At 39.8% G+C, this 17,085-nt stretch overlaps 1 protein-coding gene across 6 annotated transcripts in view; it reads right to left on the reverse strand.

Annotated features, from left to right (window-relative positions):
* rtel1 (regulator of telomere elongation helicase 1) overlaps positions 1–17,085 on the reverse strand; it is a 110,538-nt gene that overhangs the window by 59,473 nt on the left and 33,980 nt on the right. For all 6 annotated transcript variants that reach the window (XM_068000560.1, XM_068000562.1, XM_068000558.1 and 3 more), the window contains exons 10-14: positions 14,185–14,332; positions 13,258–13,296; positions 10,875–10,953; positions 6,948–7,045; positions 6,171–6,226 (exon numbers count right to left, since the gene is read on the reverse strand). In XM_068000560.1, the coding sequence (XP_067856661.1) occupies positions 6,171–6,226; positions 6,948–7,045; positions 10,875–10,953; positions 13,258–13,296; positions 14,185–14,332 (420 nt within the window). The remainder of the gene's footprint in view (positions 1–6,170; positions 6,227–6,947; positions 7,046–10,874; positions 10,954–13,257; positions 13,297–14,184; positions 14,333–17,085) is intronic.

The following is a 17,085-nucleotide window of genomic DNA, read 5'->3' on the forward strand; positions in this document are numbered from 1 at the left end:
TTTGTTACATCTCGTCAATCAGAGAACGTTCCCTTTATCCTTGGTCTGTGTATCTCCTACATCTCACCCAATTACCAACTCATGTCACATTACCTTCAATTCTGTGTGCTTTCAATTTTTGTTAATAATCTCTCATGCGGGACCGTATCAAATACCTTCTGGAAGTCCATATAGACAACATCCATAGGCATTCCCCTATCCATCATGCTAGTGACCTCCTCAAAAAATTCAACTAGATTAGTCAGACATGATCTATCCTTCACAAATCTACGCTGACTCTCTTTGATCAGCTCATACTTGTCCAAGTGCTCTGTCTCTGATGATAGATTCCAGTAACTTCCCTACAACTGAAATTAAAGTGACGAGTCTGTAGTCCCTGCTTTCTTCCTACTTGCCTTCTTAAATATCGGAGTGACATGTGCAATTTTGCAACCCAAGGGCACAATTTGTGAATCTGGAGAGCTTTGGAAGGCTATGACTAACAACTGCAATTTCCTGACCTATTTCTTTTAATACCCCGGGATAGAAACCATCAGGTCCTGCAGATTAGTCCCATTATTTACCTTAAGGGCATTAGTGAACCAGTTGGATTTTTAATGACAATTCAGCAGCTTTCATCATCATTTTTCCTGGTGCTAAATTACCAAATTTATTAAATTCAATTTTACAACTTGCACCTGGATGTCCAGTACCATGACCCACTACACCATCATACCCAATATTTCCAAGTATAGCACAACATCTAAATGCAGCTCAAGGCATTTTAAAGGATAATAAATGCAACAATGTTCAATCCTGTCACCTTCTGTTACAGGAACAACTGCCAGCTTGATCTAAAATGAAAGTGGTACTGAATACAAGGCATATTGATAAAAGATATCTCAATCCAAATTAAAATCAGTGACACAATAGAGATTTAATACTAACAGGGAGTAGCTTATGTGTACAGAGGACCCTCATTTCACTGGGTACGCAATCATCTGATGTTAGAAAGTACGCCACTGCCAAGTACTGCCTTCACTTCCTTTTAAGACATGTAATTATGGACAGAACTTACAAAACAGATCCTTTAAAATTAAAAAGGAAATAAACATAGTAATTAATCAGATTTACCTACTTGGGACATTATTTATTTTTTCCTTTCCCCATCCTATGCTGGAAAAGCAACAGCAAATGAAACACCCATCAGGGGACAAATTAAAAGAAGAACCTGCTGTTATTCCCGAGAGCTCAAAATCTTAGCCATGAAAAGCAGATGGGAATGTAAGCTTGTATGATTCACACTCATGGCAATTAGCACTGTATCTTGAAAATATTTAATTTATTTTTCTATCGCACCAACTCAGGATATTTCTAATGGCATCAACGGCAATTTACTTCAACATAAAATGACAACACATCTACACGGCTTCAGTTTCACAAGCAATTATATGGTCAAAAGTGACCTGCTGACAACAATCCTGTTACTGTACAAAGGTATGTGGTTTTCAAATGCCGTAACCAACCTGCCCATACAGCTATTGTACAACCTATGTAATGCAGCTTGTACCTCACTTTGACGCCCAAATCATCTTTCCAAGTTGCTGGAGAAAATTAGTTTAAAGAACCAATGCTTCCAATATTGCTATGCCCCCAAAGAGGAGGCAAACCATTACACATTCTATACTTGTAAGGAATCTTACAACACCAGGTTATCGTCCAACAGTTTTATTTGAAAATAAAACTGTTGGACTATAACCTGGTGGTGTAAGATTCCTTACATTTGTCCACCCCAGTCCATCACCAGCATCTCCACAACATTCTATACTACCATTACTCTGCTTCTTCCACCTATTCTAAATGGTATTCATCAGGATCCAAGCTCAGAAGTTCCATGACTTGCCAGATGTGCCTGCAAAAAAGCAAGTGGTATCAGCATGTCTCCATTGCCTAAAAGTACTCAATGCTGTCAGTTAAAATAAAGCTTACCAACTGAACAGCACTACTGACAACTGAGCTCTCAGCCTACATGTGACAGCAACAAAACCAGCGCTCCCAAGAGTTCAGTACATTATGGGGCATCCCTAAAAACAGACAATTTTCTAGTCCATGAGAACAGGGCCTGGAAACATTAATGCCTGCTCCAAAAGCATTTGGTTAGCAGCCAAGGAACACTCCTATGTGATCCTTAATGTCTACCTGACCCACTGCTACTGACAACGAGGACCTCAGTTTAGCCTGGAAAGATGGCACAGTGCAGGTCATGTGGTGTAGCTCTGCAGTGGGACATGAATGCTCAATCTTCTGACTCAGATGAGAGTGCCATCAACTGAGCAGAGCTGACACACAAAATATGAAGCAACAATAAGGAAATTTGACATTTTTTCTTTGGAAAAGAGACTTCAAGGTGATTTAAAGGTTTCCAGATCATGAAAAACTGGCAAATTTGATCATGGGAAATTGTTCACCATGGTGAAGGGTTAAAATATTGGGGCAACATATAAAAATGAGGAAGTTAGAAAAAAGAAGGGGAGTCCTATGGAGCTGTGGAATAAGTTTCTAGGGAAGGCCACTGAAGCAGATACGATAAATGGGTTCAAGAAAGCATTTCATGAGAGGGATTAGATGAGAAGATGGATAGGTGGATTTGATCTATGAAAAAATGGGCATGGTTGGGGGTACATAGGAAAAGGAGTAGGCCATTCAGCCCCTCGTGCCTGCTCCGCCATTTGATAAGATCATGGCTGATCTGTGATCTAACTCCATATACCTGCCTTTGGCCCATATCCCTTAATACCTTTGGTTGCCAAAAAGCTATCGATCTCAGATTTAAATTTAGCACTTGCCGTTTGCAGAAGAGAGTTCCAAACTTCTACCACCCTTTGTGTGTAGAAATGTTTTCTAATCTCACTCCTGAAAGGTCTGGTTCTAATTTTTAGACTGTGCCCCCTACTCCTAAAATCCCCAACCAGCGGAAATAGTTTCTCTCTACTCTGCTCCTAAAATTCCCAACCAGCGGAAATAGTTTCTCTCTATCCACCCTATCCATTCCCCTTAATATCTTATAAACTTCGATCAGATCACCCCTTAACCTTCGAAACTCCAGAGAATACAACCCCAATTTGTGTAATCTCTCCTCGTAACTTAACCCTTGAAATCCGGGTACCATTCTAGTAAACCTACGCTGCACTCCCTCCAAGGCCAATATGTCCTTCCGAAGGTGCGGTGCCCAGAACTGCTCACAGTACTCCAGGTGCGGTCTAACCAGGGTTTTTTATAGCTGCAGCATAACTTCTGCCCCCTTGTACTCTAGTCCTCATAGCCTATATATATATATATAGGCTAACATTCCATTTGCCTTCCTGATTATTTTTTGCACCTGTTCATGACACTTCAATGATCTATGTACCTGAACCCCTAAGTCCCTTTGGACATCCACTGTTTTTAAACTTTTTACCATTTAGAAAGTACCCTGTTCTATCCTTTTTTGGTCCAAAGTGGATGACCTCACATTTGTCTACATTGAATTCCATTTGCCACAGTTTTGCCCATTCACCTAATCTATCAGTATCGCTTTGTAATTTTATGTTTTCATCTACACTGCCTACAATGCCACCAATCTTTGTGTCATCGGCAAACTTAGATATGAGACTTTCTATGCCTTCATCTAAGTCGTTAATAAATAGTGCGAATAATTGAGGCCCCAAGACAGATCCCTGCGGGACTCCACTAGTCACATCCTGCCAATGTGAGTACCTTCCCATTGTCCTCACTCTCTGTCGCCTTTCGCTCAGCCAACTTCCTAACTAAGTCCGTACTTTTCCCTCAATTCCATGGGCTTCTATCTTAGCTAACAGTCTCTTATGTGGGACCTTATCAAATGCCTTCTGGAAGTCCAAATAAATAACATCCATTGACATTCCCCTGTCCACTACTTTAGTCACCTCTTCAAAAAATTCAATCAGGTTTGTCAGGCACGACCTACCTTTCACAAATCCATACTGGCTCTCCCTGATTAACTGAAAATTCTCAAGGTGTTCAGTCACCCTATCCTTAATTATAGACTCCAGCAATTTCCCCACAACAGATATTAGGCTAACTGGTCTATAATTCCCCGGTTTCCCTCTCTCTCCTTTCTTAAAAAGCGGAGTGACGTGCAATTTTCCAATCTAGAGGGACAGTTCCTGAATCTAGAGAACTTTGAAAGATTATAGATAGGGCATCCGCAATGTGCTCACCTACTTCCTTTAAAACCCTGGGATGGAAACCATCTGGTCCTGGGGATTTGTCACTCTTTAGTGCTATGGTAATGGCCTTTTCCTTTTTCCAAAACATCCCATATTCTTATTGTTCCGTTTCTTATTTTCAGAAAACATAATTTTTAAAAACTCACATCAGATAATACTTTGTGAAATTTTAGTTCAGTAATGATTGCCACATGTGACAATTCTATGTTGAAGTAAATTGCACACAGTGGGAAAAGTGTAATTGACCACACTACCAGAAAATGACTCCATTTTAAAGCATTTAGGTAGATATTCAAGAACTCAGCATCAAATTAAACATCAGAATCTGTTTGAACTTTGTCATTACTTTAATTATTTTAAGATGGAGTATTAGTTTTCAACCACCACTTAAAGATCCATGGTTGCTAGTCTCATCCATAATCTACATAATTAATTTCCTCATTACAGTAGAGAAACTGGCATACACTTCAAATACTAAGCAGTTGTGAAATACCACTGGTTCTACACCATTATAGTATAAATCAACCAAAGTTATTTGCACTATTTACAAAGAATTTTGTTCAAGCTCATTATGTACTTCCACTGCTGAAAAAAAAAATCAAAAGGAAAAGGAAATAAACTTGTTAAAAATATAATTCTGTGTCTTTTGTCTACGAATCAGCTTTGGAGATTATTTAATGTACACAATATGTTCTCGCAAACTTTTCAAAGAAGAATTAAATATCATTAACTGCATTAAGAAAGGATTTTGGTAGGGTTTTACATACTAAAGTACATACTGCAAAATCCAGGGTTATATTATCGAGAGACATTAGTAATACCTATGATTTAGAGATAGCAATGTGCATTTATATTGCATCTTTATGTAGAAAAATTTCCCAAAGCGCTTCACAGAGGCGGTAATTAATAATAAATTCATAAATTTAAATAAAGTTTTTAGAAAAGCATTTTTAAGCAAAGTTAACAGTACAGTCAAGACTACGTCACTGTTGCAAATGACTGTTTAAAAATACCACATGGGAAACACTTGACAAAGGTTTACCTTTTAAAAGGGTAAATCTCTTAATTTCTTTGTTAAAAATGTTGACACTATAAAATCAGTAAAGTACAATGTGGAAAGGTTTCCAAAAGATTTCATGAAATGCAATTTGAAATTATGTGTACTTACCCATCAGTCCAACCCAGTGCAGCCCTCCTCCCCATCACTGGTGACTGTTGGCAAACTTGCTAATCCATGTCCTTACAGACCTGCATCAATAGCTTGCATAGCTTTAGACTGTGGAGAGAGCTGAGATCCACTCTTATCACCTCTCCTTTCTTGCTCTCCAGCGAGAAAGAAAAGGAATATTATTCGTAGGCACAGCTATCCAGCATGTACTTAGCAAGTGAAAGGAATTCATTAAAGCACTGCATGGTGAAGTGTGTTGGAACAGTATGGATTGCCCCTCGAACAAAACACTGGTTGCAATTGTGGGCTTCAACAACAACTTGCATTTATATATCGCCTTTAATGTAGAAAAATGTCCCAAGGCATTTCACAGAGGTCTAATCAGACCAAAACGGACAGTCAAAGGAGGAGATATTAGCCAAGATGACTAAATGCTTGGTTAAAGAGGTAGGTTTTAAGGAGGGTCTTAAAAGGAGGAGAGAGAGGTGGAGAGGTAGAGAAGTTCAGGGAAGGAATTCCAGAGCTTAGGGCCTAGACAGTTGAAGGCACAGCCATCAACAGTAGGAGCAAAGGAGGTGGAGAATGAACAAGACTGAGCACTCCAGCATCCTCTGTGCACTCAGATCTTCTTAGCAGCAGGACTAATTACACTATTGCACTAAGTTTCAAAAGAAAATTAACTATTTGGATCAAGTTATTAAAGAAAAGATAATCAGTTTATTCAAAACCAATGTGGCGCTCCAGAAATGCTGCACAATTTAACAAGAACATCTTACCTGGAGAATGTCGGCTAACTTCTGTAGTCCACTCGTATTGGTGAATATTCCACTACCTATAGTCAAATGAATAAAGAATTTATATTAACCTCAAGCTCCAGTGATGTCAATGCTTTGGTCAACAATTTCCTTGGTACATTATTTGAAGGGGGGGGGGGAAGGGGGAAGAGAAAGAGAGAGAACTGGCTTCAAGATCTGAACTTAAGAACTTTGAGACATTGCTAGCAAATTACAAATCATACACAATGAACAGCTTTGTTGCAATCAATTTTAGAACTACATCCTCCCTAGTGAAGATATTTCCATAGTCCAAGTTGAGCAAAATACATGAACTAGCACAATATACAGATACATACGCAAACACCTGAAGCATTCAAGATCCATTATAACTGGATTAAGTATTTACACAGAAAACTCCTGTATGAATTCATTTGAACATTTAATACAAGTAATTTTTCATGGTGCCATTAGTAGCAACAGATATTTGACAGCCTAACTCTTCTCCCTCTGATCCTCATGTGGAGAGAATCATCTCAACTATTCACCAGTTCATTCCTCTGAACCAAAACAACTAAAACATTCTTTGGCAGTTTTAATGCACACTACACAGTAAAAATATTCAAGTGAATTTAAATATACTTCAAAGTTTTATTTGTATTATCCAATATAAATGATAGATGCTCATAAAGAAAGCCATAAGAAAATACCTATCCAAAATTCTGTACGTCTGTAAGAGGGGCAAGGAACTTGAAAAGACCGACCATATCAAATACTTACGCTCTGACAGAGCGCTCATGATCTGTTCCAGTGCTTCTAAAATTGTAGACTTGTTTTGGAAAGTAATTTGAGCTTGTGCAAACAATTCAAAGATGAAACTGCAAATGAAGACCATACTATATTAGGCCAAAATGAGAAAATACTGCACAAAAACTAGGAGCTGTCTTAATCTCTAATTAAAATAACCCACATGCATTCACACTCACCAACAGATTAACTTTCTACTTATCTGCCTTCAGAGATTTAATTACTATAAACAATAACAGGACACGGCTATATTGCCCTGTAATTTCTCAAGCCCCACTCCACCGCCAGGGAAGGCCGTCCAGCCACTAGACTTGGCCCAGCAATGACCGCTTCCCAAATCCCATTGACCAGGTCATTGGCATAAAGGAGGCAGGTGCTTACACCATTAATGGCACTTTCTGGGCATCTGTCCCACAGGGACCATGTTGGAATAGCACCTTGTTGCTCTGTCGATGGGGCTGGTCATTTCAGCCAAAGAGATACATTTTTCAGAAAAAAACACTTCTGCAATATCTTTGTTGCTGTTAGGAAACCAGGATTGCCCCTCCCCCCCCCCCCCCCAAATTGAAGCTTAGTTGCAAGGCAGAACTGGTGGGATTTCTGGCAGGTACATCACCCCACCTCTTTTTTTGCGTCATCAGGACGGTAGGGGTCAGGCACAGAAATTGCCTTCGCCTCCTGTTAGAATTTTCCCAACATTAAAAAAGCCTCAATCCCACCCTTGCATCTCCATTCCACCCACCAAGGTCCGGGAATTTCACGGCCTACTCGTTTCTTTACTCAGAGAGTGGTGAGAATGTGGACCTCGTTAGCACATGGAGTGGTTGAGGCGAATAGCATAGATGCATTTAAGGGGAAGCTAGATAAGTACATCAGAGAGAAAGGAATAGAGAGATATGTTGACAGGGTGAGATGAAGTAAGATGAGAGGAGGCGCATGTGGAGTATAAACACCAACATAGACCTGTTGGGCCGAATGGCCTATTTCTGTGCTGTAAAATTCCATGTAATTCTTTATGAACTGTAACTTCAGAAAAAAAAAACTTCTGCAATATCTTTGTTGCTGTTAGGAAACCAGAATTGCCCCCCCACCCTCTAATTGTAACAGACAATAGTACCGAGAATATTGAAATACAGAAAAATAATGTTGCCATTTAGGTTCCCAACAAATGTTAGCTAAACTACATCAAATTCCTGTTTCAAACAGCTAACTTGTTCACAAACAATGTATCATATTGTTTCTAACCTTTTATGATTGAAACTAATGGGTGGATTCTGCTTGAGAAAGGCTCAACTATAATAGTTCAGAAGGGAACTGGTTTCTCCTTGCAGTTGCTATTGCTTAGGCCCAGAACAAATGCACTGTTACAAATAACTCCTATGCAATTTCTACACAGTCACAGCATGCAGTACACACTGCGAGTAGTGATGTTCTGTGGAAAATTTCTCCGAGGGGGGTTGAGGCCAATAATGAGTAAAGCTCGATTACTCAGTGGTGTATTTTGCATACAATATTAGGGTGTCTAAGACATTTTTCCATTAAATCATAAGACTTCTTTTGAAATGCTGTATTTAAAAACAAATATTTCATTGTACATGAAGAAAGTGTATATTTCAAAATTAATTGATAGATGTGCTACACAAGTATATTACAATCTCAAGTTATGTAAGGCCAGAACTAGGTAGATGTTAGAAGGTGGTTCTTTTCCCACAAAGTAGTGGACCTGTGGAACAGGCTGACTGCTCGTGTGGTGAATGCTGATTCACTGAATTCCTTCAAGTGAAAGCGGGACTCGTTTCTGGCTGGGGCAGAGATCACCTTGTACAAAAGATAGATACTGTATAACATTAATCAGGGCCAGAGTGGTCTCCTCGACTAATTTCAATCACCTAAGGGGGTTGGAGAGGAATTTCCCAGATTTTTTTCTCCCCAATTGGCCTGGGTTTTTATCGTCTCTCCCAGGAGATTATATGGCTAGCGGGTGGGATGGGGAGGGTATATATTGTGATTCACAAGGCATCGCAGTTGTGTGGGACAGTCTGGAGGGACCAGTGACTCTTTTCCAGTCAGTCAGTCATTGTTCGTATGTTTATTAAAAAATACAACCTCCAAAAAAGTGAGCAGGTCAATTTGGTTGTGAATGCTTTCATAATTTATTAAAATAAAAAGTCATAAAACTTTTACAGTAGTTTGAGAAATTAATTCCAGTGACACCATTCCATATTAATTATGCAGTCAAAATGTACAAACGATTGCATTGATCACATCACCATGCTATCAGTGGTTGTTTTATTGGCATTTTTTCAATAGAAAAGAACATTAGTTCTTAGTGCAGATAATCGACTTGTTCCAGTTAAACATCATTCAAAGTGAAACATCACTGATATTAGACCAATGCATTATATCAAGTGACAGACTGCAGTCCACATCGGACCGTGAGTCCTTCACGTCCAGAGTACAAGTGATTGGGTGAGCACCAGAATAACTGCTGCTAAAGACAGGAATAAAGAGTAAAGCTTGTGTAGATCAGAGTGGAGCAGAGCTGGAACTAAAGAAGTTGGAAGCTGAAACACGGCGTGGCCAGATGGAGAACAGCAAGGGAACACAGCTTGGAGCAGCTATGTGTTTCTCAGGCTTCACCTGCACTTCTGCGCTTTGGATTCAAAGGACATCGCTGCCCTTCTACGATGACTTGCATGTCATTTTACAAGGTCTGTACAGCAGACGTGGTTGGTAGTGTCATGACAGACACAAAGAGATACTGAATCAATCTTTTGTGAACAGGTCACTGCAAATGGGAAAAAATAATGAACACTATTTTCTGCTCCACTCATATTAAAGGGAAAGATAACCCTATAGGTAAGGAGCACTGATAAATATTTATCCTCAGAGCATCTCCCTGCTCTTTATTAATTTCCATAAGAATAAATATCTTCTGTTGCCAGTTTCTTCCTACAGTCCTGTAGGCACCCATTTGCTGCAGCATTAAATGAAGCAGAGAATGGAGTGACGCAAGTCAAGCAGAGTGCACATCTGCTCTGTGATTAATACTGCCATCTGTGCCCCACTGCTCCATGGCACTATGGCACTATGCACTGGTGCTCCAAAGATGTGCCAATGTTGAAGTTTGCCACCTTATGTCCAGTTCAAAATCAAACAGGGAACAGGACAGGTATCTGGCAGCAAGTTCTCATCAAGTTGAAGCAGGTAGATAGCATTGGTCAATTTAGTATGACAGTTATTGATTTAGTCTTCTCAATACGGAACACAATACAAATTCTGTCCACCAACTGTCAATCTATCTTTGTCTATAGCAAATGGGGAGTTAATCACTAACATTTAACTTCCAGAACCTTGCATGCAACAGGAAGTGCCAGTTCCTGTACTACACTCGAGGTCTACTTGGACTCCAGACCCAGGCCTTCTAATATTTCCAGCAGAAAAACTTCAAGTCAAACTGATTGAATACCCCAGCTTATACTTTGTGTAGATTATATATTACATTGCTATAATTTTTACATTGCACTTTTTTTTTTGTTGGGACCACTTTAATTAGATGATTGAAGGTCACCAGGCATCACCAAATTAATAGTTTCATGGGAGAAAAGCACATTCTGGTGCCATGTTCAACACTTTGTTTTACATTGAAACCACAGCACAGAACACAGAAACAGGCCATTTGGCCCAAGTGGTCTATGCCAGCGTTTATGCTCCATACAAGTCTCCTCCCTCCTTACTTCATCTAACCCTATCAGGATACCCTTCTATTCCTTTTGCCCTCACGTGCTTATCGAGCTTCCCCTTAAATGCATCTATGCTATTTGCTTCAACTACTCCTTGTGGTAGCGTGTTTTACTGCAAAAGTATGTAATTATTGACAAAGATAATAGCGATTCTTACCTTCCTGGTTTGGTCACTCCACTTCCATTTGGTGATAATTCAACAGAATCTATTGCATTTTCTAAGTCAAGTAGAATTTCTTTCAAAGACAGGAGATACAAAAAGCAAACAGCATTTTATTAATTGTTCATTTTGGTCAGTTTGACATCCGAGTGACCGATTTAAATTTCACTTAACATTTATCAAGCATTAATTTAATCCTATACACAGGGAATGAAATGAATAATTCACAACTACCAAGGAAAAAAGTGAAAATAACTTAACCCTGCTGTCCTGTCACTAAGGCAAAATCAAAAACTCATACCAAAACTTGAGTTAGATTCCCCCACACCCCAGCCCCCAAGATGCATCAACACAATTTATTTTCTTTTTGGTAGATTTTACTAAGAATACTGTATTGTTCATATCTATTATTGGAGAGAACGTCAGGTGAGAACATGATTGGGCCATGATGCCACAATCAAATAGGTAACCTCACTGTCATGGTTCACATATGAAGAATGAGACAAGGAGGGGTGCCGGGGGCTGCTCGCACTTAGGGAACCAAGCCCCAGGAAGAGTCAGCACCTTCAAGAGAAGAAAATTGGAGGAAAAGCCTAAAGTGAGTGTCACTGTATAATCATTCTACTAAAGCATTCCTTCGTTAAAACCAGAAAAAATGATAAATTACAGTCCACTACAAGTATGGTCCTGGTTTCCTATTCACTAGTCAAATACAGTAATCACAACATTTTGATTTGCTAAATATTGTTGCTGTTTGATTTGCAACTACCTGGTAACTAGCAAGTAAGCTTCCTTTTTAAGTTTAACTTTCCTTTTCATTATATTGATATGTATTAATTTTGCCCACAAAATTAAAAGTCTTTGTTATATTTCCCTCTATTAGGATTTAGCACATTTACCAACTTGCAATCATTCATGCCTCCCCCTGCCACCATTTCCACAGTACCCATCTTCACTCCCTCAAGCCTGAGGGGTACAGATTAGAGTGCACTTGGCGCATGACCAGCCTGGTCATTCACTGCTAGATCTGGCTTGCTGTCTCAAGCAATACTGTGCTTCCCTTTCTCTGGCAAAATCCTCCTAATACTCCAAGGTTATCCTGGAGGATAATGACAACCTCAGACGCCTATTCGCAACCAACATCCTTCTCTAATTCCCTCCCCACTCCTTTCTTAACTCCTGCTGCATATTCTTTTCATTTCTAAGATTGCGAGCATCGCCGCAGTTGCCTCCACCTCATCCTCAAATCCCCCAGCCCTCTTCCAACCTCTGATCAGTCTGTAGTTTTCCCCTATCTCCCTACCAACCCTCTTCATGTTCATCTCCTTTAAAAAACCCACCTTCTGCTCCCTCAATCCCCTCCACACCCAACTCCTTCACTGATATCATTAATGGTATCCATTGCACAGGCATCATTCTCCTCCCCACTCAAAAAGCTCACCTTCGACTACAGAGTCTTCGCCAATCACTGATCCATGTCGAGTCTTCCTTGCCTCTCTAAGGTTCATGTGCCCACACAGGTTTGTGGTTACCTCTCCCACAATTCTCTGTTTAAATCCCATCAGTCTGGCTTCCACCCAGCACCACGACCACCTTAGTCAAAGTCATCATAAAACCTCTGTCTCCAGCAGCTGAATCTAACTGCTTCCCTGGAAATGCCAACCAGTGTCTCAAACACCACATCCTATCCATCACCAAGAGCATTTGCTTCCACCTCCACACTAACGATCGCTTTCACCCTTACTGTTACCAAAACCCTCAACCACATTTCTCTTACCTCGAACACCTTTCTCGCCGGCCTCCTGTGCTCCACCAGACTCAAACTGAAACGTGTCCAAAACTGCTCTGCCTACATCTTGTGTCGTTGCAAATTCTGCTTGCTCATGCCCCCCAGTGCATCAAATTCAAAATCCTCACCTTCATTTACAAGTTCCTCCATGGCTTTGCCCCACCTTACCTCTGCAATCTCCTTCAGCCCATGTCCCAACTCGCGCTTTCAGTCCTCCAGTTCTGGCCTCCTGTACATTGTCTCACCCTCTTCTTCAGCACTAGCATCAGAGCCTTCAGCTGTCTCAGTCCTATCCTTGGAAACTCACTTCCTAGATCCTTCTGTTTTGCTACATCTTAAAAACACTCCTCAAACCATATCTTTACAATCATGGTTTCAGTTATCTTCTCTAGCTCTTGCTATTGTTTGGCCCTCTCTGTGAAGCACTTTGGGGGGTTTTCTATATTAAAAGGCACTGTATCAATGTAAATTGTTATTATAAGACCACTAAGTAATATTTCTGCTCATTTTGACCAGGAGCCAATGGGATTTTTGACCTGCAAACCATTTTTAAGTTGACAAAGTAATTTTTGAAACTCTAAACCAACTTACTTTTTATTTTAGCTAGATCACTCAAGTCCATTTTCAGTCCTGAAATTTAAAAAATGCTGTATTACAGTATTATCTTTTCCTACGTGTGCATAAAAGCAAAATGACATATCCAAAGTTACTGATGGTATTTGAATACCAATGGTATTTCATTACTTTTTTAAAAAATTGTATTCCCTCATTGAACTGTGATTCCAGTAAACTAAATAAACCACCTTTATAAAGCAAGCACAGGGCCACAGTAGCTGCAATGATGGAGGACAAAATTTCTAAGCTGGAGAACAGAGTTTGAATTTTAGTCAAAACTGGATTCATGTTTGGGCTTCTCCAAAAGAGTTTTTCCAATTTCTGAAAGGCCATCTGTATACTCTATGTATACAGATTTTACTTAACGGATATTGTAAGAATTAAAAACAAGCAACTTTTCTGAACACCAACTACAATTTTTTTTAATTGAAAAATGAGGGAAATAAACATTCAAATTTACATTTATAACTATTTATGTATTCATTTATTGCATTGCCAGATTGGTAAATAAGTTTGCACTTGCTACAAGCCGCAGAACGAGATCCTAATCTTGGCGAAAACGTTAGGGAGGCACCAAATAGATTAGAGATTAGACAGTTCCCACAAGGAAGAGAATGAAAGAATAAAACAAAAGTTAGTCAACACCAACTGCTGTGTCATCATTCATTTACTAGCTGGCAGCTATAGAATGGCATTGTGAAAAGCCAAGGAACTGATCTCCTACTCACAGTCAGGTGAGAAATAAGCTACAGCATGAAAGAAGGAAGAAAAAAAATTGAAAACTTACTCAATGATTCTTGATCACAATGGTGAAAATTCCTCATTCTCGTCAATTAGCTTTGAGATTCAGATGAGTGCATTTGCAAGAATGGGTACAGGCACTTGAAAGGTTAATGAACAAACCTGAGTTGAATGATTCAAAATTGAAGTCTGTATTATTGTGTTGAAACGTTTTTGTTTCCTCCTCCAAGACCTGATTAACAGCATCAATTCCAGAAGCGAGGTCATAAGGAGTAAGATCGAATGAAGCAGACTCTTCGCACATTTTTTCCTATGATTAAGGGAGAAAAAAAAGTGTAACCTTTCCTAACCTTATGGGTATCACACAACCTTCAATCCAATGCAATCTCTGCAGCTTTATTACCTGGATTTTGACTTGAATCATTAAGAGTGTTCTATCAAAATTAACAATTTGACAAACTGTGGCACAAATTCATTTATGTGACCTACACAGAATGGATAATTTGAACTTGTATTGTTAATCGTAACTATTGATCAGTGCCAACCATATTTTAATCAATCACTGGTGTAGAATAGGATCTGAAACAATGAATTCAGAGGCTATGATAATTCTGAAATCTTACCTTACATCCAGACTACATACTGGTACTAAGTATTTATGTTATCTGTCTAACTTCAAGTCATATTCAATTATCACTTTGTAGATGTGGTTTCTACCCCTGCCACAGCACTGAAACAGCCCTAATCAAGGTCACAAATTACATCCTCTGCACTTGAGACCATGGTGCATTTTCCCTCCTTATCCTACTCAACCACTCTGCAGCCTTTGGCACTGTTGACCACACCATCATATTTCAACACCTCTCCTCTGTTGTCCAACTCAGTGGGACTGCCCTCGCTTGGTTCTACTTTTACTTATCTGATCGTAGCCAGTGCATCTCTAGCAATGTCTTCACTTCCCACCCCTGCACAGTTACCACTGGAGTCACTCCAGAGTCTATCCTTGGCACCTCCTCCTCATCATCTACATGCTGTCCCTTAGCAACACATTCCAAGGGTCAACTTCCAACATGTACGCTGACAACACCCAGCGCTACATCTCCATCACCTCTTTTAAAGGTTCCACTGCCTCGGTTACCAGCTTGCTTGTCCAACATCCACTCTTGAATGAGCCGCAATTTTGGTCTCCGCCACAAACTCTTGTCCCTTCGCCACTGATTCCATTCCCTTCCCTGGCCATTATCTAAGGTTGAACCAGACTGTTTGCAACCTCAATGTCCTATTTGATCCCAAGCTGAACGCCTGACCCCATATCCTTTCCTTTACAAAGACTATCTACTTCCACTTCCATAACATCACCGGCCTTCACCCCTGCCTCAGCACATTTGCTGCTAATACTCTCATGCCTTTGTCACCTCCAGACTTGACTATTTCAATGCTCTCCTAGCTGGCCATCCATCCACCATGCTCTGTAAACTTCAGCTCATCCAAAACTCTGCTGTCCCTATCCTAACCCACACCATCCCGCTCACCCATCACTCCTATCCTTGCTGTCCTACATTGGCTCCCAGACCCTCACTGCCTCCAATTTAAAATTATCATCCTTGTACTTAATTCTCTTCCTGGCTTTGCCCCTCCCCATATCTGTAACCTCCTCCAATCCTACAACCTTCCCAGAATTCTCCGGTCATCCAACTCTGACCTCAAGCATTGTCCTTAAGTTTGCCTTACAATTGGCCGCCATGCCTTCTGCCATTTAGGCCCAAAGCTCTGGAATTCCCCTCTTAAACCCCTCCGCCTCTCCTCCTTAAAACCCACCTCTTTGACCAAGCTTTTGGTCACCCCTCCTAATAATTCCATTTTTGTCTGATTACACCTCGGTGAAGCAAGGCAATATACAAATGCAAGTTGTTGTAGTAGATGTGATGCTTACAAAAGTTTTTAAAGTGTAAAAATGTAACTTCATTTTAAAGTACTCTATGGTAATATTTATAAAGATAAAATAAATTTGAAAGCTACTCCTCTCCCAATTTACCATAATATATGATGTTTATGTCATGTCCTATATTTTGAGAACAGTAAAATACATGAACATGTTATTTGCATACCAGATTTCACAGCATTCAGAATGCTATGAATGAAAACAAATAGCCGATTTTAATTTGTTCATATTATTTTGTTCCCAGACCAAGAATTTATAGCTCTGTAGATTTAGACATACTCACTAAATTCACGAGTACAGTATCCCACCCCACCCCATCTATTAAGCAAATTACTGGCATTAGGTCTCCACACAAAAGATAGTGCTTCCAGGTCACACAGGGTAAAGTTCATAATGGGAACAACTATTAGACTGTTGAGACAGAAGGCAGTTCAATAAAAATTCAAAGAAGTTTGCCGGGATATCTGAGTACCCTGCCTATGAAAATATAATGTACCCTGAAGACTGGCAGGAAATTAAACATATAGGTGGACATAAAATTTTAACTTGGTATTATGTAAGCCTACACATGATCCATGAATTACCATCAGTCAAAATTTTAAAACTACCAAATCCCCATAACTTGCCCCGATAGTTTAGCGGGTAAATGGCACTTAGTGTGGCACTGAACTATAGTAACCAGGAAAATCTCAGGTATGGTTCCTATTCTGTGCCGTTAGCTGATCCTAGCCAAGACAGCAATGAAGCAGGACAACTATTCCCAGCATCCATGCACCAAGAGGAATAGGAATAAAGTAATAATGGTTTCCTACTCTTGATTTGTTCTCCAGCAACTAATGCTCAAAATATTGCAGGCAAGGACAGAATCTGGGCCAGCTATAGGCTTCTATAATCAAATCATTTTACATGCTGACCAGGCTCACATAGAAACAATCATACATCCAAGTGAGATACCAGAAGCTTTAAAGAATAAAAGGCTAAAGGATAAAATCTGGAAGGGGAGGGGGAAATAACTTTAGTGAAAAAATATGTTTATTAGCCAGCTATTCATGGAATGAAAAGTAGAGTTCTTTCCTTATAAATGTAAGAGCCCCTAGTTCACTACCCATCTTGAATTTGAT

The sequence above is a fragment of the Heptranchias perlo genome, chromosome 19 (assembly GCF_035084215.1).
Source record: "Heptranchias perlo isolate sHepPer1 chromosome 19, sHepPer1.hap1, whole genome shotgun sequence".
Taxonomy (NCBI): domain Eukaryota; kingdom Metazoa; phylum Chordata; class Chondrichthyes; order Hexanchiformes; family Hexanchidae; genus Heptranchias; species Heptranchias perlo.